General features: G+C 38.0%; 1 protein-coding gene across 1 annotated transcript in view; it reads left to right on the top strand.

Moving 5' to 3' along the window:
- NEBL (nebulette) overlaps positions 1-25691 on the top strand; it is a 95799-nt gene that overhangs the window by 55821 nt on the left and 14287 nt on the right. Inside the window, 7 exon segments of the mRNA XM_068404923.1 lie at positions 3284-3376; positions 3761-3852; positions 5136-5229; positions 7542-7646; positions 8779-8950; positions 13522-13614; positions 14573-14701. Of these exon segments, the coding sequence (XP_068261024.1) occupies positions 3284-3376; positions 3761-3852; positions 5136-5229; positions 7542-7646; positions 8779-8950; positions 13522-13614; positions 14573-14701 (778 nt within the window).

Here is a 25691-nt window from a genome sequence, read left to right as displayed (position 1 = left end):
GGTCAAATATTTTCCCTTTCTTTAATAATGCTGTCCACGGAGGTAACAAACTACAGTTGTTCTCATGGGTTTGTGCAGTCAATCTAAACAAACCACAAGGGGCTTAAGATGAAGGCACACAAAGGAAAGTACATTTGTAGTTTTTTAAATCATGAGAAGTTGCCTCCCCAAGAGGTACCTTTAGGGAATATTATTAAGGTCACTAAGTCAATATGCAAAAGCAAGAACCCGAATTCAAGTCCCATGTCTAGACCTGATGATCCAGTGCCAAAGTATATGTTTTTATACTTTGCCATGGAGGCGGACCTGCTCTGGTTTTCCCTTTTGCAAAGTACAGTTCGGTGGGAATTGTCATTTGAATGCAAGTGCTGTATTATTCTATGTTTTTTTTTTTAAATTATGTAGCCAGATTAGCTGTTACTTGTCTGTGCTCTCTAGTAAAAATAGTACTTTTCCTTGTCACAATTCCCTTTTTCCTCCTTTCACAGCAAAATTAGTGAATTAATGTATGTGAAAAACTCGGATGCTTTAGTGAGTAGCAACACAGAAAAACTCCTGAAAAAATCAGTAATTCTGTCATCAAAGCAGGACCTTAGAGCAGTTAAAGAAAAAAAAAAAAGGCCAGTCATGGTTTGCATGCAAACTACTCACTAAGTAAGGGTCATTGATCATGTGTAATGAATGAGGCAGATTTCTCTTGAGAAAAACAGTTTTTGGTAATAGATAAAGAAGATTATAAAGCACTTAAAGAGGAAAAGAATGAAGTAGTATAAAATATATTAAAAGCTGTATATGAAGCATATTTGTACAAGGGGCAGAACTAAGGTTACATTTAAGTTGTGTCATTTTCTGATTTTTGAGTCCTTGATTTTGCAGCCTTAAAATGTATTTAACAGAAGTTTTGTATGCCACATTAATGTAAAACTGTATAAATTGGTTCATTATGCTGTTCCCTTGTTCTTAAAGTGCTTTTCCTTCCTTGACTCTTGCTAATGAAAAATGTTTCCAACTATTATGTATCACCGCACACACAATTTTGAATATTTTTTTTTGTGAATGTTGCTGTTTTATTACCATTGCAAAGAAAAAGAAAGCATGCCATGTCACTGTAAAGGGTGGCATGGTCTACAAGTATTGTTTATTTTACGGTGGCATAAGAGATTTGAAGCTGAATGTGCTGAATACTGGACAGGTATTTAGTAACAGATAGTAAGAAAAAGACAATGCACAGATTTGTCCAAGATGACCCTTTTGGATAGCATATGGAAAACCAGACGTTATGATGCCTTTGTTTTTAGTACCACATTCACTTAACCTTACAATCCTTTCTCATTGAGTTGAATTCCAGTTTTGGTACATATGGTGTATAACTGAAGAAATTCTATTTCTGTGCATCTTTCAAATTATGGAATCACAGAATCACAGAATCACAGAATCACAGAATGTTAGGGATTGGAAGGGACCTCGAAAGATCATCTAGTCCAATCCCCCTGCCGGGGCAGGATTGCCTAGACCATATCACACAGGAACGCGTCCAGGCGGGTTTTGAATGTCTCCAGAGAAGGAGACTCCACAACCTCTCTGGGCAGCCTGTTCCAGTGTTCAGTCACCCTTACAGTAAAGAAGTTTTTCCTCAAATTTAAGTGGAACCTCCTGTGCTCCAGCTTGCACCCATTGCCCCTTGTCCTGTCAAGGGATGTCACTGAGAAGAGCCTGGCTCCATCCTCTTGACACTTGCCCTTTACATATTTATAAACATTAATGAGGTCACCCCTCAGTCTCCTCTTCTCTAAGCTAAAGAGACCCAGCTCCCTCAGCCTCTCCTCATAAGGGAGATGTTCCACCCCCTTAATCATCTTCATGGCTCTGCGCTGGACTCTCTCTAGCAGTTCCCTGTCCTTCTTGAACTGAGGGGCCCAGAACTGGACACAATACTCCAGATGCGGCCTCACCAGGGCAGAGTAGAGGGGGAGGAGAACCTCTCTCGATCTGCTGACCACACCCCTTCTAATACACCCCAGGATGCCATTGGCCTTCTTGGCCACAAGGGCACACTGCTGGCTCATGGTCATCCTGTTGTCCACTAGGACCCCCAGGTCCCTTTCCCCTACACTGCTCTCCAACAGCTCTGTCCCCAACTTGTACTGGTACATGGGGTTGTTCTTGCCCAGATGCAGGACTCTACACTTGCCCTTGTTATATTTCATTAAATTTCTCCCCGCCCAACTCTCCAGCCTGTCCAGGTCTCTCTGAATGGCTGCGCAGCCTTCCGGCATCTCAGCCACTCCTCCCAGTTTTGTGTCATCAGCGAACTTGCTGACAGCGCACTCTAATCCCTCATCCAAGTCATTAATAAATATATTGAATAGAACTGGTCCCAGAACCGACCCTTGCGGAACTCCGCTAGACACAGACCTCCAACTGGACTCTGTCCCGCTGACCACTACTCTCTGGCTTCTTTCCTTCAGCCAGTTCACAATCCACCTCACTACCCGATCATCCAGACCACACTTCCTCAGTTTAGCTGCGAGGATGCTGTGGGAGACCGTGTCAAACGCTTTACTGAAATCGAGATAGACCACATCCACAGCTTTACCATCATCTATCCACCGGGTAACATCCTCATAAAATTTGAATCTGCCATATCCAAACACACTGCTGTTTAGAAGAGATTAAATGTGGCAAAAGCAACAGTAAATATCTGACAGCATCTTCAAAAGCATCGTCCATCCAAACATCTGCATTCTCCCTGATGTGTCTGTGTGTGTTTTTAGAGAACTTGAATGAGACTTTGAAATAATCCACCTTTTTAAGAACACATCTGTGAAATATTTTGTTTCTGAAATGGACTGGTAGACTCCATAGCAAGATAACAGCAAGACCAAGTCATTGTCAGAGTGGTGCAGATCTCCAAGTAGTATATGCAGCATCCCAGTTGTCATAGAATTATAGAGTCATTGAGTTTGGAAAAGAGCTTTAAGGTCATCGAGTCCAACTGTATAGCCACAGCGCCATGTAATGTGTATTCCCGCTGTAAGAGTTTTAGGATACTAGACTTGTTACGTGCACTCTCTGCTGCATTGTATCAAAGAAGATGCATCGGAGACCCTAGCAGCCTGTTTCGGAAATTAAATATAACTGCTCCTTTTCAGGTCAATAGTGTTGATAGGTGTGGTCTAGCTGTGCAGTATTGTAAGGGAGAGATTACAAAATGTTTGTTGTGTTTTAGTGCTTATCTGTATCTTCTTTAAATTACTAATATTTTGTAATATTTATTGTGCAGATTAAATACAAGGAAGAAATTCAGCATGCCACAACAATTTCTGATCCACCTGAACTAAGGAGAGTTAAGGAAAACCAGAAGAATATTAGCAATGTGTGCCTCATTTTCATTGCTTGCACACTTTTGTCTGCTGTATTAAATGTGTTTGTGCCTCAGTGAATATGTCTGTGGTGTTTGTGCTAGTTCCTGTTTGTCCACAAAGACTAATTTAATCGATCAATAGTAAAGTGATAGCTCCTTAGCCTTGCACTTTGATTAACATCAATGAGAGTGAAATATTCCTGTTGAAGTACCAGTTGTCTGTGTCTGAAATAGAAGAACTGCAAGCGGGTGAGTACTAAGTATCGTGTGGAAAGATGTGGGTGTTTAATGGTAATTTCCATCCAAATACAGTGTGCTCTTTAGTGATGTCTAACACGCAGTTGTATTTCTGTTACTTGGAAGTCTCTGTGTAATATCTTCTGCCATGTTTGCTAGGTTCAGTACAAAGAACAGCTCTGCAAAGCTACGCCTGTGAGTGTCACCCCTGAGATTGAAAGAGTCAAGAGGAATCAAGAGAATGTCAGCATGGGAAGTTGCTCTCGTTTAATCCTTTGTATAATTTTTGGGTGCAGAGGACAAGTACAAAGTTCTACCTCCAGCAGCTGTGCCTTTTCTTTAGTTAGGTGCAGGCTCAGTTATGGAATTACTTGAAAACCCTCTTTTAGGAAGCAATTATGAAAAGCCATTGCTTGGTTTGGGAAACAGCATGTGAAGCATCACATATTCGATTAAAGAAATGGTTGCAATGTTTTGAAACGTTACTCTCTGTCTTGGATATTTGCAGGAAATCTTGACAGATTTTTTTTTAACAGACTGTCCTTTTCCAACATTTTTTTTGTTTGCTTTGTGAAAAATTGGCTACAGTTGCACTCAAACTCCAGCTCTCTTACCTTTCTCTTTCTGGTTCCTCAGTAACCTTCCTATCAGAGTTCAGTATTTAATGGCTGACATAACCATTAGAAAGTCATACTGTTTGCAGGAGCACAGGGAAGAAGGTAAGGGCTTTTGGAGCATGCTGCTGCCTTCCTACATTGCTGAAGTTGTACCTTGTTAATGAGTCTTTGACAGACCAGCAGTTCTCACGGGGAACTGCCATCAGCAGCTGTATTTCATGAGGCTACAAATAGCTACAGTGTTTCCCTGGGGTGTTTTCTGCTATGTTCCCCAAATTAATTTAGAATTACAATTTTAAAGAATACTGTCCCTCTAACTTAAGTGTGTGCTATTTATTCCTCGATTTATGTAGATGTATCTGGCTCTCCTAAAACGCACACTGTTCAAACCAACCTGTTTTCACATGGTGAAATTTAGGCAGTTGGATTCAATTGGCAGTTGTCTGATGTATGGGACCCCCCTGTGTTTAATCACCTTTGAATATATAGATAATAAAAGTTAGAACATGGATGGTATCCTTATGGAATCTCTATTGTCTGGACAAATATACATTTACAGTGGGCATTGCTGAAATTCAGTTTTGTCATTTGCTGTGCTTGACTTTACTGCATTATTTGTGACTAACCCCATTCCAAATATATTTCTCTATACTGCCAAAGACCAGTGTGGTCAATGTCAAGATGTTGTGTGCATATGTGTGTATATATCCACACAAATGCATTAATAAGAAGACTATACAGAAAGAATTTAAGGTTATGCTTCAAAATCAAGTTTTATAAGCTTTAATAAACTTCAAATACATTTTAGCTTTCCAGTTGTTTCCGGGATGACCTTTTAAATCACACATTTTAGTGTAATACAATGTGATACTGCTTTAGCTGAAATAGTACATACCATTCTATTCTGTTAAATAATAGGTTCACTACAGAGAGCAGCCTGGCAAAGCTACTGCTGTGAGTGTCACTCCTGAGATAGAGAGAGTCAAGAAGAATCAAGACAATATCAGCTTGGCAAGTTGTTTGAATCTTTTTGTCATTTAGATTTGCCGTCATTGTAGGAATGTAACAAGGATGTGCTTTTCCATTTAGATTTGATGTGTGAAATGAATCCAACTGCATCATCCACTGAGTGGAATTTTTTTTATCCTTTCAGTACATGCACTGCACATATGGGCAACAAACATATTCAGAATTGCCTGATTATTCTTGCAAAAAAAGTAAGTGGTTGTGTTGGCACCAGTGTTTTTCATGGAGAGAGTCAGTAGAGGTCAGTCATTCTTTCAAGGATCTTCATCTCTTGTTACCAAGTTTTAGTTGCTAGATTGCAGGAGTAAATTACAGTAAAGAACAAAGGAAATGAGAATTTAACTTTAGTGCAAATTTCGTTTTTTTTTATGATACAAAACATGGAAGCATATAGTCATCCATAGGGCTGAGGATTCCTAAATAGATCCTGTTGCTAAACACTAAAGAGTAAAATACTATATTTTGCTTGGCTTTTATGATAATATGTACCTTTTTTTTTTAAAAAAAAATTGCCATTACAGTGGTGTAAGAAGCAGCAGACAGTTCTAATAAGAAGCAAGGAAGAAGTCAAAACAGCATGGTGAAGTAAAGGACGAGGCTAATTACATTACAGTCTGTGTCCTCAACACTGAAACAACATCAGTGACAAAGCCCCTGCAGATGGTAAATAGAACAGGTTTCATGCAGAGCCACTGTCTCCAGGTGGCAGAAGAGAATTAGTAGTAGTGAACACTTTAGAACTCAGTGTAGCGGGAAAAAAAGTAAAGTAGGTAGGATTTGTCTAAGGACAAAGGAACAGAATCTGACCTTGTAACTACATATGTCTTAAGTACATTCTTAAAATGCTCATGCATATTTCCCAAAGTCAATTAGTTTTGAGGTGCATAGTTAAAAATAAGAGGGAAACGTCCAAACAGTTCTAGACTTTAAATATTTTTTTTTTATTTCTGAAAATTAAGCTTTTTTTTTCCAAGTGACTCCTTCACTTTGTTTCTCAAGATTTACAGGGATAAATACTCCTATATGTTAATGAGCAGTAGATGAAAACTAAACTATGTTGGCTGTAATTATTCTGTCCAGAAAATGCCTTATATTCAAAAGTATATGTAGCTGAATATGTTTGCTAAGAAAATTTATTATTTATTTAAGAAGAGTTTGAAGAATATGCAGTACCATATATTTGTTTCTATGTACATTACTTCAAACTTACCTATGAAACATAGACACAAAGACTCATATTTTCATAGATATGTTGTGCTTAGCTAATATGTAATTTTAAGGAGGGTTAGACAATTTCAGTACTTGGTTTCTCTCATCACAAATGCATGTTGAAATAGGTTTACACAACTGATTTAAGAGGTAATACTTTGAATGTGAATGTATAAGTAAATCTAAAATATTTACTAACACTCAGTACAGGTTACACAGGTTACAATGCAATGTAGGAGCTAAGAGAGTCCCTTAGTAGAAGAATTCAACCAGCCAGAAGAAATTGTAAGAGTACTCACTCTAGAACCTACAAGTAGGACCAACTACGTTTACTGTTTTAGAATTTTGAGTGTGGTGGTATTTTTGCTTTTTTTTGTTAAAGGATAATTAACCTTGCATCTTTACAATGCTGTAAAATGCCACAAAAGAAGCTAATTTGGAGAAACGTGATGTAGGATGTTCTGTACTTACTGGTGCACAAAACACAGAGCCCAAATGTTCTCTTTGAAAACAGCATATTCAGGTTTGTCCCAGACATGTTGCTTTCGTGCTGCTAGCAAGGACTAGCTGCCAAACAGGAGTAAGAAGGCTGCCGCAGGACTAATCCACTCATAAGAGTTGAATTCCCTGGGGACCCAGGGGTTCTCAAGCTAATACCAACCTGGAAGCAGACTGTGGACAGAATCTAGGTCTCTGTGGGTAATGAGAAGGTAGCTTATCATCAGCCATACAAATATGTTTTAAAGATGTCCAAGTCACAGTGGTGTTTTCTTACTATTTATCTTATTTCTTGGTTGATAAATGAATTATTTTGCTTATTTAAACAGTCAAGAGTTTCAGCTTTCAGGTAAATACTATTTTTTTGAGTAAGTGATTGATGGAATAAACATGCCCTTTGGTCTTGCCAATATACTAGCTCATCTGTATCCTCCCTCTGAAATAAGTCACTAGAAAATGAGTGTAAAGAAAGAAACAAGAAAAATGTTGGGCATTGTGATTTGAAAAGGATACTGTTGCATGGTGTGATTCTCACCGTCCTTTCTAATGGACACAAAACCTTCATGTGTGCTGTTGTTGCTGTTTTGCAGGTGAAGTACAGCAGTGATCAGAGGCAGATGAAAGGTAGACGTAGTGTGCTTCTAGACACCCCTGAGCTAAGGCATGTCAAAGAAACACAAAACAACATCTCAATGGTAGGGTACTTTCTTCCTATGACTAGAGTATACTAAAGAATGGCACTTGACTTCCACTGGATTTTGCCTTTCATTAATATAGGTAACTAATGAAACTCTCTGCTTAAGTATGGAAGAATATTTTCTTCTTATGCCTGTTAAGGGAGTGTTTGCTAACTGCATATGACTGTAATGAACATTTTCAAAATACTAATAAACAGTTTTCTAACAGTTAAACGTCTGTTCTTTTGTTTGTTTGGTTGGTTTTTTTTCCTTTAAAAAAGTACACACCTCATTTGAGCATCACACAATTTGACTGGATTAGGTGACACACTTCACCTTGTGCCTGTGCACATTCCTGGTTTCTGCGTGACTTTTGATCTTGGAATGAGTTGTTTTGTGTGCATTTGCTTGTGTGAGAATGTTTGTCAATTTAATTCTTTGATGATTAAGACTATTTAAAAAGTAAATATGCATAATCAGGGGTACTACTTTATAACTCTTACTAATACTAGTTTTGTTCCAACACTTGGTTATATAGCACTTTCTACCCTAATGTCCTTGTTTTTAATTTCTTTTTTTTTTTTTTGAAAGCAGACTGCTTAGAATAACTGCAATTCTTCCTAAAAACCTGTGTTTAAAGCCAGCTGGCATATGATAAAACAAAAGAGCAAGAGAGTACCTTTTGTATAAAACTGTGTGTATAATCAAAATTCTCAGTGAATGAAAATGCTTGAGTTCTTTAGAACTATTACTGCTGGAACATTTTTTACTGACAGATGTAGTTGACTACATCAGTAGAGAGCTATCCTATCTTCAAGAAGAAGGGAATGGACCAAATGACCTCCTGAGGGTTTTTCCTGTCCTGTGTGACTGTAAGATGATGCTTTGCTGCTTGAGTTAATGCCTAATTCAGTGGCAATGGAAAACAAATGCAAAAATGATAATAAAATATCAGGAAATCAAGTTAGGTAGATAGAAAAGACCTGGCTGGCCATCCAGCCTATCTCATGTGTGTTACAATTCTATTATGGTGAAAAACCCAAAGAATATAAGTGCCTCATAAAACAAACACTTATGCATTCTTGCGTAGAATAACTATTTGCTGTCAATTGCAGATTGGGGAAAAATGTAATTCTTCTTGTTTTCCTAGGTAAAATACCACGAAGATTTTGAGAGGACAAAGGGCAGAGGTTTCACCCCAGTGGTAGATGATCCTGTAACAGAGCGGGTGCGGAAAAACACCCAAATTGTGAGTGATGCAGCGTATAAAGGTGTGCATCCACATATTGTTGAAATGGATAGAAGACCTGGGATAATTGTTGGTAAGTTGCTCAATACTGTTGCTATTGAAAACACTGTGGGGAAGATTAAAGCCTCTGCTTGTGTACTCCATTATGACCGAGAAAAAGTACTCCCAGATTTCATTTTTACTCTTTTCTCAGTGTGAAACTTGTGTTGAACTACTGGTTCTATGCTGGCTTCTAGTGAAGTAATAATGGGAATGAATGGGAGATACATTGTCATTTCCTCTATTTTTTTTCAAATATGGATAGTCATCACTATTAATTTGTTTGAATTTTGACTCTTCAAGAAAGGCCAAAATATCTTAAATAATCTTAATTTTGCACAGAAGAGAGATGATTAAAGCTGTGATTCTCCAAGATTTCAATGTTTAAATATTGCGGATCAGTTTGCGATTTCCCCTTCTGTCTGTCAGCAATTTCTCCAGAGCTGCTCTTGTTTTAGAATTTCACACAGCTTTCAAAATATCTCAAGCTGTAGTTCATCAATAACTCATTAGATCTTTGGTAAGCCAAACACCAGTGTTCAGAACTGATGTTCTGAAAGATGATCCAAGATAAGACCAGGTGTTCAGGGCGTAGAATACAGATTGGTTTTGTATGTAGAGACAGTGTATTGTGTTAAGATGTTGTTTGGGGTATTCATAATAAACACTATTTCAAAATCAAAATGGATATTTGAAATCTCTTAAAAGTTAGCAAGTCTGCTGTGGCAAAGGAAGTGGTAACCTGACATTTTTTTTTTCTCCTTTCTTTTTCTTTTGGTGTGTCCTTTTTCTGTTTTTCTGTGCTTTACAACAGTGTAGACCCCAGAGAGTCTACATATGAAAAAACATGCTGAGATAGCACTCTAAAATCCTTCCTACACAGTAATAATAGCAAGGGTTGACTTAAGTCTACCTCTCAAAAATCAGAGAAATTGCAGGTCAAACGGACCAGTCGGTGGGTCATATAGTCCATCCTCGTTCCTAAAGCAAGGTTAAATATATCTGTATCATTCCTGGCAGTTCTTTAGTCTTTTCCTTGAAGTCTCCAAGTGAGTCTCTACTACATAAAGAAGGGTATTTCTTTCCTTTTGTATAGCCACCTTTTACACGTCTGCAGCTACAGCCTTATGTCAGAAGGGGTTTCTCAAAAGTGAGTGTTTAGAGAGCTCTGCCTGGGGAAGGTACTGATGCTTTTAAGACCATGTAAGTCTCAAGGTCACACATTCTGGATCTAGGGCAACAACTTGTTCAGAAATTCATTGTCTGTAGACACCCAAGCACTTGAACTCACTTCCATAGCTAGAGGTGGTGCAAACAAAGAGAGAGAGAAAAGCTCCTGGAAAAGTGCAATTTAGTATACAGTTTGCAATATGCCGTTTAGTGCACACTTCAAGCCGCCTGCTCTGTACTGCATTGCACATGTACTGTAGCCCTGTGTAAGAATCATGAGTGCAATCCTGTGTTCAGTAACTGCAGCCTTGCTAGCACAAACAGATTAGGATTAAGAACATCCCTGAGATAAATTCTTAAGCTGTAAGTAACTGAAATGTTAGTACTGTTCATCACCTTAAAATACTCCAGTATCAAAACACAAAGGCATTCTTAACTCCTCATTCTTGCCAAACAGCAAAAATAGTGCAGCTATTTAAAGGAAATAGGCCATGACAAACCTGTGAGCCTAATACCCAGTGATATTTCAGCTAATGCTTTTTCAGAGTGAACTGCAATTGCAATATCTGCTTGTTTAAAAAGAAGCAGTGAGCTCCCTGCTTATGGAATGTCCTTGGCAGCTAGAAAAAAAAATTTCAGAGTTAAAAAACCATCCATGACTCTCTTGAGTTTTTTCCTAGCTGATAGTTGTTCAGCCAGTTAGGAAACGTACCTCTGTGTTAGAGTCCATCTGGTTGGTTTTTAAAGTATTATCGGTGAAGCAGTAACAACTTTTTCAACAACTGATTGCTAAAATTAATGCTTCTGCTCTGGAAAATAGACACTAGTTTTAACTGTGCTAAAGCCATTCTAAACCCATCAAGATAAATTAATCTAACTGAGCTTTGGATCTGTGACTAAAGAGGCTCCATGATTCTCATGTGAGTGTAAGGATATTTTAAACTGGCAAAAGTTACCAGGAAGTTAAAATTGATTGGTGCTATAAATTGCCAAGATTCTGATTCTATATATGTTATTTAGGATGATATAGAGATGGATAAAATCAATACAAATCAATGGCTGCTGCACTGATGCTGCCATGAAGCCGTGCTTAGAATTGTAGAATTGTATGATTGGGTTGGAAGAGACCTTTAAAAGTCATCTAGTCCAACCCCCCTGAAATGAGCAGGGACATCTGCAACTAGATCAGGTTGCTCAGAGCCCTGTCCAGCCTGACCTTGAATGTTTCTAGAGAGGGGGCATCTGCCACCTGTCTGGGCAACCTGTTCTAGTGTTTCACCCCCGTCATTGTAAAAAAAGTCTTCCTTACATCTAGTCTAAATCTACCCTTTTTTAGTTTCAAACCATTACCCCTTGTCCTATCACAACAGGCCCTGCTAAAAAGTTTGTCCCCGTCTTTTTTATAGGCCCCCTTTAAGTATTGAAAGGCTGCAATAAGGTCTCCCTGGAGCCTTCCCTTCTCCAGGCTGAACAACCCCAACTCTCTCAGCCTGTCTTCGTAGGAGAGGTGCTCCATCCCTCTGATCATTTTTTGGCCCTCGTCTGGGCCTGCTCCAACAGATTCATGTCTTTCCTGTGCAGAGGACTCTAGAGCTGGTTGCAATACTCCAGGTGGGGTCTCACGAGAGCAGAGCAGAGGGGCAGAATCACCTCCCTTGACCTGCTGGCCGCACTGCTTTTGATGCAGCCCAGCATACAGTTTGCCTTCTAGGCTGCAAGCACACATTGCTGGCTCGTGTCCAGCTTTTCATCCACCAGTACCCCCAAGTCCTTCTCGTCAGGGCTTACTATGTTTTTACTTACTAAGCCATGATCAAACAGGAAAAGTTGGGCATTCATCAGTTCCCCCACCCCTCTCATGAGTGTCAGTGCTTTATGTAGTTGCATAATTTGTCACACATAGTTTGTCAAAAGATTTTGCATTGGCTTTTATTCATCTTGTCAAAAGGGAGTTAGCACTATGCTTCACCTTATGGGAGCTGCAGTAGATAACACATAATGTACATACATTTAACGTATTCAGAAGCCATGGGATTTATTTTATTAGCACTGTCTGTTCTTTCCATTGCCCCTAGGCTATTAATCATTTGAAATGTGAAATATTTGGGGTCTCCACAGTCCTACTTTACCTACCAACCCATTATTTATCTTGGTACCACTCAAACCAGCAAAAGGACCAAGTTGGGAAGACAGTTATTTTTCCCACTTCCAATGCATTGAGTAAATCTTGCAGACAGGCCTGCCCGAGAAGGAAACCACTAGTAAAAAGGTGTGATCTGGTAGATTTGTGCTTTAACTGATTGTACTTTACATCAAGGTTTTATGTTAAACTGCTTTGGAGATATTAAATGTTTATTATGTTTTTAGACATAGCAGATATATATTGTATATATTAGATTGATGTGAGCAGATCAAGATTTACACTGTAGCTGCTTCTGCATTTGTTATAAGTCTCCTCTTAACTTGTACGACACTAATTATTTGTTAAAAGTTTGTTAAAAACATGGTTGAATCTGCATTCACTTTTCTGCTGTGATTATAACTTAATCTCAGATATGAAATTAATTATTTCTTATGGACTCTTTTTTCTTTCAATATCCCGTTCAGACATGTGAATTCAAGAGATATTAATAACTTATACATTGAATTCCAAAAATACTTTTCCATAGTGGGGTAGAGGATCAACAGTAAGTCTGTGTTCCAGGAAACTTAGATATTTGGAAGACAAAGGGAATTACTAGTTAAGATCAAGAGTGAACTTCATTTTACCCAACTGTAAATGTCTACAATGTAGATTTCTACAGCTGAATTGGTCACCCTAGCCCATTTTTTGCACTAATTAAGAAAGATAGATACTTTTGAATTTATATGTATTGAGCAACTTGTAGTAATTTATATTGGATAAGGTGAACTATGCCCCTGATTCTGCTTATTAGGCTGACTTGATCGCTACTGTATGTAAAGGAGGGCCTGTAGTGCCTCTGTCAGCTGTAGAGATGTATATTGCCAACTGTCAGCTTTAGGGGTATATACTGCAGCATCTCCATGGAGTAAGGATGCTGTTGGTGGACTGGGGAAATAATCTTGTAGCTCTGGTGATTTTGGTTCTGCTGGTGGAAAAGAGCTCTGGTATGTGATGTTTAACTTGTTTCCGTTTATTTAGACTTAAGAAAATACTATGGTCATATTTAGAAAAGGGAAGGAAAAATTGAGATAAAAAATCTCCTTAAAATAATGTCAACACTTAAAATGAATGCACTAAGTTCTTTCAAGCAGGAAATTAATGCTTTCCAGTCCTTTCAGGTGAATATCTAGGTCTTTTGGTTAATTTCTAGATGAAGGAAATTGGTTGCTGATTGTTAAAACTCATTTCATTTCATGCTTTTACTTCCTTTGTTGTTTGTCTGTCTTATAATTTCTGTGCTTTGGGAAAAGATCTTAAAGTTTGGCGCACAGATCCTGGCTCCATCTTCGACATTGATCCTCTGGAGGACAATATTCAGTCTAGGAGTCTGCATATGCTTTCTGGTATTGCTTATATCCTGACTTTTCCCAAATTGGCTTTTTATGTTTATGAAACTAAGTTGATACAGTAAATTTTCAGGTCAATGTGCCAGCCATATGTTTCCATATATATATATATCTAACTGTAGTATTTTAAAAGCAGTGTTTTATAGGAACTTCAGCTGTAATCACATGTGCAGATAAGAAATAGTGAAAGAAATCTTATCCTAAACAACAGTTATTCATACCACTTACAAGCAGTCACTTTAAAAGCATTGACCTACTTTACCCTCACTATAAGTAGAATTTTCAAATAGTTGGACCTTACTAAATTTTCAGAGCTATAGAAGGTGGCCTATTTATGAAATTAATTTATTTTCTATGCACATTTTGCTTATATGGCACATGAGATTATGCCTTGTGCTATTGTTTGCAACTCCAAAGTGTTCATAATTTAAGGGTAGATGGAAAAGGAGAGAAGGTAATGTAATAATAGAGCCAGCAATGTTTTAGCTCTACAAGTTTTTGCATTCCCCCCTGCCCCCCAAAAGTGTTTATTTTAAATGTTTAATTTTGCACATATATTTTCTTTGCTACTAATAACGGAACTTTAAATATTATTTTGAATGTCATACAGCAGTATTTCCACATGCACTTGTATGCATGCTGGGATAAAAGAACATTTTGATTTTCCACTGGAAATTTTCATATGCTTCATCTTCATCCCTTTTTTTCCAGTATCTCAATCGTACCTTCCGTTTCTGCTATTCTTTTAAAGCAGAGAACGTGCTTAGTTGTATCTGGTTTTGAAGCAACCTTTTGAACTAATAGTGTTCAAAATGGATACAAAATTGTGAACTTTTCTCTAATTTTAATGCCATCAGTGTATGACTATCAATGTTAGTAGTGTTGGGGTTTTTGTTGTTGCTCGTCTTTGCACTTCTATAATCTATTTACTGTGATATTCTTTCTACCTTTGTAGAAAGAGCAAGCCGTTACAGTAAGCAGTATTTACATTCTACCAGTTTGGGGGATTATAAATCAGATGGCTCTGACACGAACCCTACCTTTTCTTACTGCAGTGAGATAACGAGGCCATCTGATGAAGGAGGTACCCCTTATTGCCACCTTTTTTTCGCTAATGACACTATCATGGTGTGTTGAGACCTCACAGGCCTGTATTAACTCCATATCCTTGTATAGTCACAAATCATTAGAAACTATGCAAGCTATTGCGTGATTGATTAAGGAAGCAAAGCAAAATCTTAAGACTGTGCAGTTTCTTGCATGCCATATTACTTTATTGTGTATTCTCTTTCACCATTTTGCTAATGCTGTCAGTCTGAAATCCCTGCTGACTCCCATTTACACTGCTTAAAAGGTGTGTTGTGTTTTTGCAAAACGTACATGCATCTGTTTTTTTTTTTTCTCCTGAAAGACACAGTGTAACTGAAAAAATACACTTCTGAACTGAAAAAATAAATTTACCTTGTGCTTTTTGGTAGGCAAATCAAGCATATAATAGTATTTTATGGAGTGAAGTACTTCTTCCCGTATTAAAGTATGCAGGTGCTTGTGGCTCTCTGTTTCCATCCTAAAAAAAAAAAAATTCTATCAGCTGGCAACTTTTTCCCATATGAAAGTTTTCTTATACTCTCAGCAGCTTGGGAACCAGGGTTAGTATTCATCTGGGAAGCTTATATAGTCTGATATTGTTTAACATGGATTAATATTAGGATACTTTGATGTACCTGCATTCCCAGGTACAAAACCACATCTGGCATCTGTTTGATGACATAGATTAGCACAAAATTCATTAAAATGATGAATAAGGGTCTAGTCATCCTAGTGGCATTACAGTGTGTACTAGACTTGACTGGTGAATTGTAAATATTCAGAAACATTGCATTCTAAATATATAGCTAAAAAAGTAGTGATTTCTACTTCTCAGTTGTGGAAGAAGGTACATTGAAAAGGTCATCCAAAGGGTTACTATTTTTTTTTTCTTAAGAAGGTGTTAGAGTAAAAGATAAAGATATTGCTACCATTGAATTGCCTAGCATCCTTGAATTACCCATGCTTTTGGAAGATTTTAAGGCATCGTAATTGTAGGCTGCACCTGTTTACCTCCTTCCACTCACCAGAGTAATATCTTATTATAGTGGTGAGTGTTTAAGGCGTCTACGTTGTGTTACGTGCCATGTAAGTACATACAAGCAGTTCTGAATGGATGAGGGAGAAGGGGTTCAGACTGAAGAACTAACTCTGAAAAAAGAAACAAACACACATCTTTGACAGAACTATAATCCCTTATATCATGTCTGCCCATCTTTATTTGATATTTTAACTATATTCCCAGTTCTTTTAATAGGTGATAGCAATAATGCACATTGTGCTGGTTTTTATGTCTCTTCCTGTGATGATGCAAAGCGGGCTTTGCAGTCCAGTGCATATTGTCTCTCTGTATGTGTTCTGATCTTTTTTGGCTCTATTCCAAGCCATTTTACCATTGCTTTGTCAGCTTGATTTGATTGTTAACAGATATTTTTTATTACTTGCCATATTGAGAATAGGAAATGGGCTTTATTCTCCTGGTTGTTTTGGCACTAGCAAGCTTGCTTTTTGTGTCTCTATTTAAATCTATTGTTGTGGTGATGTGTTGAATAGATCCCTGCCAAGATCAACATATTTTAGCAAGATATTGTTTTCACTTTTGACCCAGCTGGCTAGCCAGGGTTTGAGCACTTGAGACAGTTCCCATTGCAGGGGAGAAATAAATGCCAGAGCTGAGTAATTTGACGTAATCCTAATGATTTACAAGAAAATGCAATTTCTGTGAACACACTCAGAAAAAACCAGCAGAAAATAACATCTGTGGTCAAAAATACTGACCTTTTTCATGGCAGCATCCCATCCAAAATGTCGTTTAGCACGTAACCACAAGGTGAGTTTGCCCTTGACCTTTATACAGTATCTCTTAAGGCATACCACAGTAAATGAGAACCAAATCCATTGTGCTGAGATTTCATGGCTGTTTCTCATGGAGTTTGTACTTGTAGATCTAGCAGTGTTTCTCACTGGCAGTTGTTCAGCCTCATGGTGCATCAACATGAAAGACAGTTAGAGACCCATGACAAATTTGATAACCTCTAAGTGTCTTTGGCCTTGTCTTGTCATCTTTCAGATATTTCTGTATTGTTCAATTGCTGATTTATTCTAGATACCTTTACTGATGTTACATGAAGACAATTCATGTCTTCCACTGCCACTGCTGATGGTTCCTTAACCACCTCTCCCAGCCCTTAGCTCAGTCCCTGGCTTCATACCACATGTTAAAGGCTTATTCAGATCTAAATAACTCCCTCTCTTGTCTTTGGGGAATTTCAGTAACAACATCACCGGGAGGCTACTAACATCGTTCACTAGAATTACTTCTTCCTATTTAATTCCCTAACCATTATTTTAGATGATGAGGCTGAGCTGAACCAAGTGTGCCTCCCAGGGAGCTTTCCCTGTAAAATCAGTAGATTTTTGCATGATGTAAATTCAGGAAAATATCTGTTCTCTCTTTTAGACTGTTGCAGGTAAAACTGGATAGGAAACAATTGTTAACGTTTTCCAGCGAGCCTGATGCAGGTGATGAACTTTCATTTTGATATTCTTTTTGAAGTTACTTTTCAGCTTCATCTGTCCTTTTGCAGCTTCTCTCTGTTAGTGTTTTTCAAGGTTAACTTTATTACTTCATGCTGTCATTGAGTTTTTTTGCTGTACTGGATATAGATGGTGTTGCACTAGAGATTCTCAGTCTGCCTAAATGCTTTGTAATTAATTGCTGCTCTAACAAAGATTTCCTTTTTACCTGCAAGCCATTCTGTAGCACTTCCCAGAAACAGTTGAGTGCTGCATTAGTCTTGCAAAATTCTCAGCTGTTTTTCAAGTAGTTATTTTCAGCTTGGCTGAAGAGGACCAGAAGCTAATGATTTCTCTCTTTCAATCCTGCTTTTAACACTGATGTTGCAACTTCTCAGGCATGGAGCTATTCATTAATTTTTGGGAAGGTTTTTCAGGTTGTTTTTGTCAGAAAGAGAAGTTGAGATATATGGATGTCAGATTTATTTTTGTTTATAAAGACAGACCAGACAGTTCCTTCTTCACCGAACACTGTAGAAAAACAAAGGAACAAGAGACAGTTTCTTTGCTTTCAGTTCAGGTCTTTCTGGCTTTTTTTGAGGTTTCTTCATAAAGTCTTTTGTGTCTGTCCTGATTTTCTGTGCAGTCTTATACACTGTTTTTCTCCCAGTTCTTTTCACACTCACTCTCTTGCTCCCCTTCCTTCCCTATAAGTAAGGTCCCATCCTGTTAGTTTGCATTCAGGCACCAGGAGAGGATGATCTGCTTCATATAGCTTAACACCTATTCCAGTTGTGCATTATTTTAAGTCGTTGTATTTGTATTTCAACCATTTACTCCATGAAGGAGATGAATTGCTTTTACGTGTAACTCCCATTTACATCTAATTATGGAGTTTTTGGTGTCTGATGACAGAAGGGAACACAGGTATCACCTAATTGGACATCTTGTATTCACGGTCTCTACACTGTTTCTCAGAAGTTGTGCTAAAGCATGTATTTTTATAAAGATATCTTCTGTTTTAAGGTCTCCATATAAAATTAATCTACCATCTTTTGCTACTAACTTACTTCAGTAAGTGGAAATGGCATTTAGCTCACACCCTTGTGGCTCAAGACAGTTTTGTTTAGTTCCATTCCCTCAAAGGCAAAAGTAAAAATGCATGGAAGTAGCACAAGTTCACAATATTGGAGATTTTTTTTTCTAATGGCTTGTTATTTTAGAACACTTTCTATATATATTCTTCTCAGTATGTCCATCTCCAGAGACTGAGGCAGGTAAAGGACTTTTTAACACTAGAGTGTTAATATATGGTACGATGTAGTATATAGAGATGAATTTGTGGTGTATAATCTGGTGCCAATCACAGAAACCAAGCTCAGTTGCTCAAAGCTGTGTGTGTGCAAGTATAGACAAAGAGTGGCAAGATAAAGTGAAGGCTGCAAGTAAACCTTTAAGGTTAATTAAAATTTTTCTTCAGGCCCATTGTTTGTAGTAAGCAAAGAAACAAAATACTACAACCAGAGGAAATTACTGTTTAGGATTAAAATGTCAAACAATTTAAGTCTTTGAGAGGGCAGAAACTTGTCCTTAAGGGAGGTGACCTAGTGTCTATGGGGGTCACTCAGCTACTACTGGAACAAATTCCGGGCTTTGCCATGATGGCAGGGAATTGACTGTGCACATTTGTGTACTACTAGAACAGAGCATCCTGATGACTGGCCAGATGATAGCAGATGGCCATGGCACTGCTACTAGGGCTACCGTATTTGTCACTTGTGTTTTGTATCAGTCTTCAACTCGTTTTGAGGTGAAGAATTCCTCTTAGTGTATCTGGAATGAGAAGACCCATCTGCATTAAAGAGTAGCACTGTTATTCTCATTTCACTGTTGTTTATTCATTCTCTCTCTCTCCTCTCTCTCCTCTCTCTCTCTTATTATGCAACAATTTGTGTGCACATTTTGTTTCATTATACTTCAGTGAAAGTGTTTTCTTTAGGGTTCCTCCTTTTATTTTAGTTACGGAATTCCTTTTATGCTGCTTTCCTTCAATCCTGTTTCCACTGCAGAACTCATTTGGAATGGAATGTTTTCATTTAACTTTCTAATATTCTTCCTTCTCTCAGTTTTCACATTAATTATCTTTCAATTTATTGTATCTCTGTGGGGCTTTCTGTTTAGCTCTCTCCTGGTTTTCTTTGATTTAAATCATCAGGATTTTATTTAATATTACCAAGTTTTGCTTTCAGTCTAAAGGTTTCTACTTTAAAATGATCTTAATGAACATCCTGCAATGGAGGAATTTAACTTTTTTTTGTCCCTGATACACCCTTTTTTCTTTTTAGTTGAAACCTTTTAGGTTGGTTTTCTCCCCTTTTGCTTTTGACCTTCCCTTTTTTTTGTCTTCTGTTTCCTCTTAATTTCTAGTTTAATTGGTGTGCATCAGCATATAGACATGATACATACATTTTACCTTACCATATGTTCAGAATTTTTCAGTGCATTAAAGTGTCCCTTTATTCTTATTTTAAATTGTGTATAGTCTGTAGATGGAGAAAAGTCAGAGGTGAGTATCAGTTCCTTTCAGTCATGGATATATTGTTACTCTGCTGGGAAAAAACTTGATTTCTTGGTTATTTTCGAAGTCATCATGGTATTATCTTAAAAGCTATATAGAAGTCAGTCTGTAGGAGACAGAAATCAGGTTTACTGTACTCCCAAAAGCTCATGTTGTGTAGGAAACCTTAGTGGATATTAGGACAGAATTTTCAAGTGCCTTTTGTTGCATTTTAAAAATGAGTGCTAAAATTTTGTATATTTGGTTGGAGCCAGAGTGTTACTGATTGGCTGCATGTTCACTATTCATGCATGTCTCTTTCAGCCTAAGTTCTTCAGATTCAGTTCACCTTCTTCCACCAGACAAGTAGTGAGAATTAACATAAAGAGGCCTTAATCTGAGGTTTAAGATTGACTTTTCTTTATTTTGATGAAAAGGGTCTGCCACTAAGACTCAGGTCTCTCACTTTGCTTTGCATGGAAAGCTACCTTCTTTTACTCACACTGGCAATCCAAATACACAACAAACCATGAAATTCTACTTATATCTTGATAATCGCTTAATTTTTGTTATCATCAACCTTAAAAGTAACCTGTAGGTTGCTATGAGAAAGCATTTGTATTAGATACTTCAGATCCAGAAAAGATTACTGCAAACAACCTTTGAGGAATAAATATGGCAAATGGGCATGCTGGCAATTTGACTCCGAAGTCTATGAAGACTGCAGAACACAGAGTACTGCAGTATTTTCCTGTGGGATATGGGTACTTAAAGTTTTGAAGTCTTTATATAGCTTGGAGTGGAAGTTAAGTCAATGAGAAACAGTAAGTCCTTTCATCTCTGTCCCTAGTGGCATGTCCTCCTTGTGTGATATGAGCCTTCTGAAGAAGAAAAGCTCCAGAGTAGCTGAGCTGGCTCCCCTCCCTTTCTCCAAATTCCATGGATTATCTTTCTCCTTTCCTCACTAAGGCAGGAATGTGTTGTAGGCCATAAGAAGAACTATTGTTTGAACTGCAGTGTGAACACAGCCCTGCAAAGAGCAAATGTAGACTTTATGTATTATTGTGTATCACTGGCAACAGCTTTGCACTGTGTACCAGCTCATGGAGAGGGCTTTTGTTCATCAGCCTGACACTGACATTTTAAACATTAATTTCAGGGATGTCTCCTTCTCTTCCCCTACCACACACCAATATCTGTGGCTCTGTATACAAAATGTTTATCTGTAGGATTTGCCTGAGGTTTTGACACCCACCCATACGTACCACAGAAAACCCTAGAACAAGGAACTGTGCTGCTGCTTCTGCTCCTGGTTAGTCTGGTCAGGAGAAAAACTAGTCAGATGAAATGGAGAAAAAACAACTGAATTTCACACACTAGAATTGCAGGCATGCTCCCTGGTATATGGGCCAAGGAGTCTACTTGTGTTGGGACAGTGGTAATACTCTTCACTTGTGAGAATAGATGGAAGAAGAAGAGGAAAGAAAACAGGATTTAGTTCCCTTCCTTGCTCTGTCCTTCCCATCATTTTTTATAGAAAACCCTCTGGTTTTGAGGATGGGAAAAATCACCATTAGTAAAAGACAAGTCAAAGAAAAAAAGAGGGAATAATACCTGACTGCTCTTTATTGTAATATAGAGATCTGTCTTCCATCTCCAGGTGCAGCTGGCAGGAATACAGGGCAGAAAGCCTTCACCCCTCTTTGTATTCATATTCAGTTGCTGAGCTCTGTCATTTTATGGAGGTCAAGCAGAATGACACAGCAGTTATATTTTCTTCTCTGGCAGCCAAGGAAGAATGGTTCTTTTATGCTAGGTAGCTGAACTTTGTTTCCGTGGCGTTGTTCCCTAGAGTCCAGTAATCAAACATGGCATTCAGAGGGAGAGAAATTGTAGATTTCACAGGAATAACTTTAGGCTTTTGTGGGTTTCTTGTCCCCTTTCAAGTGTATCAGCAGGCTGCACTGCCACAGAAGGCTGAACACATCAAAACAATACCCTGTGTACTCCCTCTTGGTGAGGGTCACATCCACGCTTCTCTTATCCACCAGACTCATATATCTGTTTCTGACTTTTTTTTTTTTTATTTCGGACTAAATAGTACTTTGATTTTGCTTCTTTTACACACAAACCCCCAGCAGGTTTGCCAACCTGAAAGCTAATGTGTGGGAAAAGAGTCATCTTTCATTCAACAGTGTCGTGGTAAAACTGTGCTTTTCCATCTTGGTAATCAGATGATTTTCTGTTCTTAAATGTATAATGTAGTACAAATGCTTGCAGTCAAATAATAAATACATGACCCATAAACCTCTTGTAATATTTTTGAACTTGGCTAAATACTTCTTTGTGTATGTAATATGGGCACAAGTGCATGCATATGTTTGGTACCTATCTGATACTGCAAATTATTTAGCAGGAACAGTTTTCATTGTTAGAAAACTTACACTCGTTCAAAACTAGTGACCCCTGGTCTTCCATTTCCAAATAGATTTTTGTTGTAATGATATAGTTTCCTTTGTAAAGGTTTGCTGTAACCACACTGTACCCCAAAAGGACTGTGCTTGTTCAGGCAGCAGGACAGAGCTCTCTCCCTTCTGAAAACAGCACCTTTCATTTGAAGGTGCTGTATTTGGCTTTTTTAGCTTCTGCCTCTTGTTTTGCAGTGATTTCTGATGTTCAAAAGGGTATAATTTTTCTTTTTCAGATTAAAAATGATGACATTACAGATAGAGGAATTATTGAAAACAGTGGGAGGTTTCCTGGGTTAGAAAGGTGATACCTTTTCACCTCTAGATTTGAGGTAAGAAGGAAAATTAGAAGCAAGGTTAGTTGCGAGAGTTCACATTTCAGTTAGAAACAGTGTGGGTGTGTTCCTTACACATGTGCTAACTCCTATATAAGTTTCTGTGAAAAGAAGATTTGTGGCTGCTTAATATGTAATTTGGTGTCTGTTTCAGCCTTTTAAGCCACATAAGTCTAGGAATCCAGAATGGCAATGGGACCACATTTATGCACTAGCTTGAGCATTGTTGAATCTATCTGTCCTAGTCTGGACTATCAGACTTTTAGTATCCTCTGCTCAGTGCTTTGTTAATGCAGAACATGAGAGAAATTAGTCCAGAAAATTAGATTTCATTCTATTCCACTGAAAAGAGGTATGGAGTATCTGTAAAACCTGATTTTTTAATGTAAAACTTGAAACTCCATATAGCACTCAAAGTGAGGGCTAAGTTAAGTTTTGATTAAGATTTGATTTAGGGCTCTGGGAATAAAACTGAATATACCACATTGCTTGTAATATATTAAGATGTAAAACGTGATTCATCTGGAAGCACATTTTCATTCAGTGTGTGTTCACTGAGGATGAGTTAATGTTCCAGGGAGAGCTTTACATTCCACACTTCCAAAATATTTTTGCTTAGATTCCCTCTGCCTGTCTTTCATTCCCGTGCTTCTCTCCCACAGCCCTGACATATGGCAGCATCAAAAGGCAATTCCCACACATCCAGGTGGAGGAGAATCCGGAAGAGATCCCGTTTTCAATTTCTGTAGCGTGGCAGCAGTTCAGGCGATCCTTCTGTTTGCCTTGCCAACTGTCTGAGTTTGATGTTCCCTTTACCTTTAAACAGTTAGTGAGCAGAAAGTGGATGGGAAATTTCCAAGTGACTCAACAGCTGAAAGTGTTAATGACTCCCTTGGCAAGCAGTTGTTTCAGTTGTTCAGTGTGGTCCCCTAGAGCAGCTTTTGATACACTTCAGAGGATTTTATATCCAACAGACAATAAATATCATTAGTAAAATTATGTGCAGTCACGTACTTGATCCTGGTTGATGCTGTCCTTCCACCATTGCTCAGAGTGGTTACACTTACTATGCAAATAAATAGCTGCACAGAAACCAAAGCACAGCTTCTATGAGAAGAACTTGCAGGCTTCTGTCTTTAATGCAAATGGGCAGCAGTTGATGTTCAGTAAATGTGAGTTCAAATTGTAATTGAAGGCGTGGGGGGTAATATAACATGTTAACATAACCTTCGTTTTACTAACTCTTTCCATTTGTGAGGAAGCCTAGAGCAAAAGCCTACCTATTCACAATTTAAGAAGGAATTGCAGCTTCCCGCGGTACACCGTGGCCTTACTCGGACCGAGGATGCCTTGGGCTGGCTTTCAGACATTTTTTGCCTTCATAAATAAAAGAATATGGTGCAGTGTGCAAGGAAAGGAAAGGCATATTGTACTCTGTTTTCTCAGCTGAGACATGCTGCAGCTTAGGTGGAATGTCAGGCAAGAAGTGCAGCTGGTGATATGGTTTGTTTGTCAGTGACACCAAATCCTGACTGCAATTCATATTCTGAACTCCAGAGCAGGATGCCCGGTGATTTGGTTATGTCCCAGTTACAGTACCAGTAGGGGAAATGGGGATACATACAAATGTTATGATATACCAGCTGTTAATAGATGCATAGGCTAAACTCTTTGGACTGTACGGCTACCATTGAAGACTAATTCCAAAAGAATATTCATAGCAGTTTCTGTTATAATCCATATAAAATGAATGAGGGTAGTTCTTTTATCTTTGACCTGCTAGAACAATTCCTAAGACATAATATAATGTAGAACATATATGTGGAAATACATGCATTAGAGGTTGTAGACATGAGTTGAAGACCTTGTCTTTTAGAAACTATAGTAAAAAAAAAAAATCATTTTCACAATCTAGATAGGTCAATGGGTCTGCCAAAGCAAAACCAACTAGCCAAGCCCCTCCCCACTCCCATGGCATCTGTATAAACTATGCTCCAAATATACAATCTGTTCTCCTCTAGTCCCAGTTAGTAATTCTTTTGTCCTTAGGTTGCAATACAGTATTTAATGTATTAAATCTGCTTTTGTGAGGAAAATGAGTGAATTAAACATCTAGAAAGGATTTTGTAGTTGAATATTCAAAACATAATTTTTTGTCAGTTGCACTACGTTTAACTGGTTTTGAATATTCTGTGTTCATCATGATAACCCTAAAATGACGTTTTAGGGTTTACAACTGGGGACAAATAGGACTCCAGTTTTAGGGTTAGAAGCCAAGTAGTTGAGGTAGTTTTATTTTTACAGTGCTGTAGTAAGCGCTGGTCAGTGGGATCTGGAAGGGGGATAAATGGTTTGTATTTTAAGTGAATAAATTGTAAGTGGATTGTTGTAACTGCCCATAAAATGCTGAATGTCAGATATAGAATTCATACAGTTTTTAAAATCCCGAAAACAACTGTTCATAGAAGCTGGATGAAGGCAATAATTGTTGTCATTCATTCAAAGTTGTAATTTTGTGTTATGTTCACTTCCATTTTATCCTTTTTTTTTTAGCAAAAAACACAAAAACATGTCAGTATGAGCAAACACTACAAACAACCTCTTCCTATGTTTTTAAAGGCTGATAACCTTTTGAAATGTTTCACTTATTGAATTTCCTGGGGAGATCATTTACCACCCTATTTTATAACAAATACCTTTAGCTTTTGTGTGAAAAAGTTTATGTTTTAAGGGCCTGCTATGGAATTACATTTATCAAATCTGTTCTTCTGAGTGTTTATGGTCTTACAGTCCTAAATGGCCTTTCCAAAGGCAGTCTGGGAAGCTAATGGCATTTTCTGTTCATCAAAATTGTCTGCTCTGCCAGGATGGGACTAGCTCGTGCTCTTTGCAGGCTGTGAGCCTGCCACTCACCACCTTGCTGCCCCACAGTCAGACACAGTCACAGGCAGGGACTCTATGAGTTGTTTTGAGTTCTGGGTGCCTCTCCTTTTCTGTTGTCAGAGCACAATATTATGTGTATTTAATACTTTACAGTTCTATGATGATTTACAACTACAATAATGTGTTAATGATGCCAAACGCTTTTGATCTGTGACTTGGTATCCTCCA

Source organism: Nyctibius grandis, chromosome 7 (genome assembly GCF_013368605.1).
Source record: "Nyctibius grandis isolate bNycGra1 chromosome 7, bNycGra1.pri, whole genome shotgun sequence".
NCBI lineage: Eukaryota > Metazoa > Chordata > Aves > Nyctibiiformes > Nyctibiidae > Nyctibius > Nyctibius grandis.
Note: the sequence above shows the minus strand (reverse complement) of the source record. Positions and strands in the feature narration are given on the sequence as shown.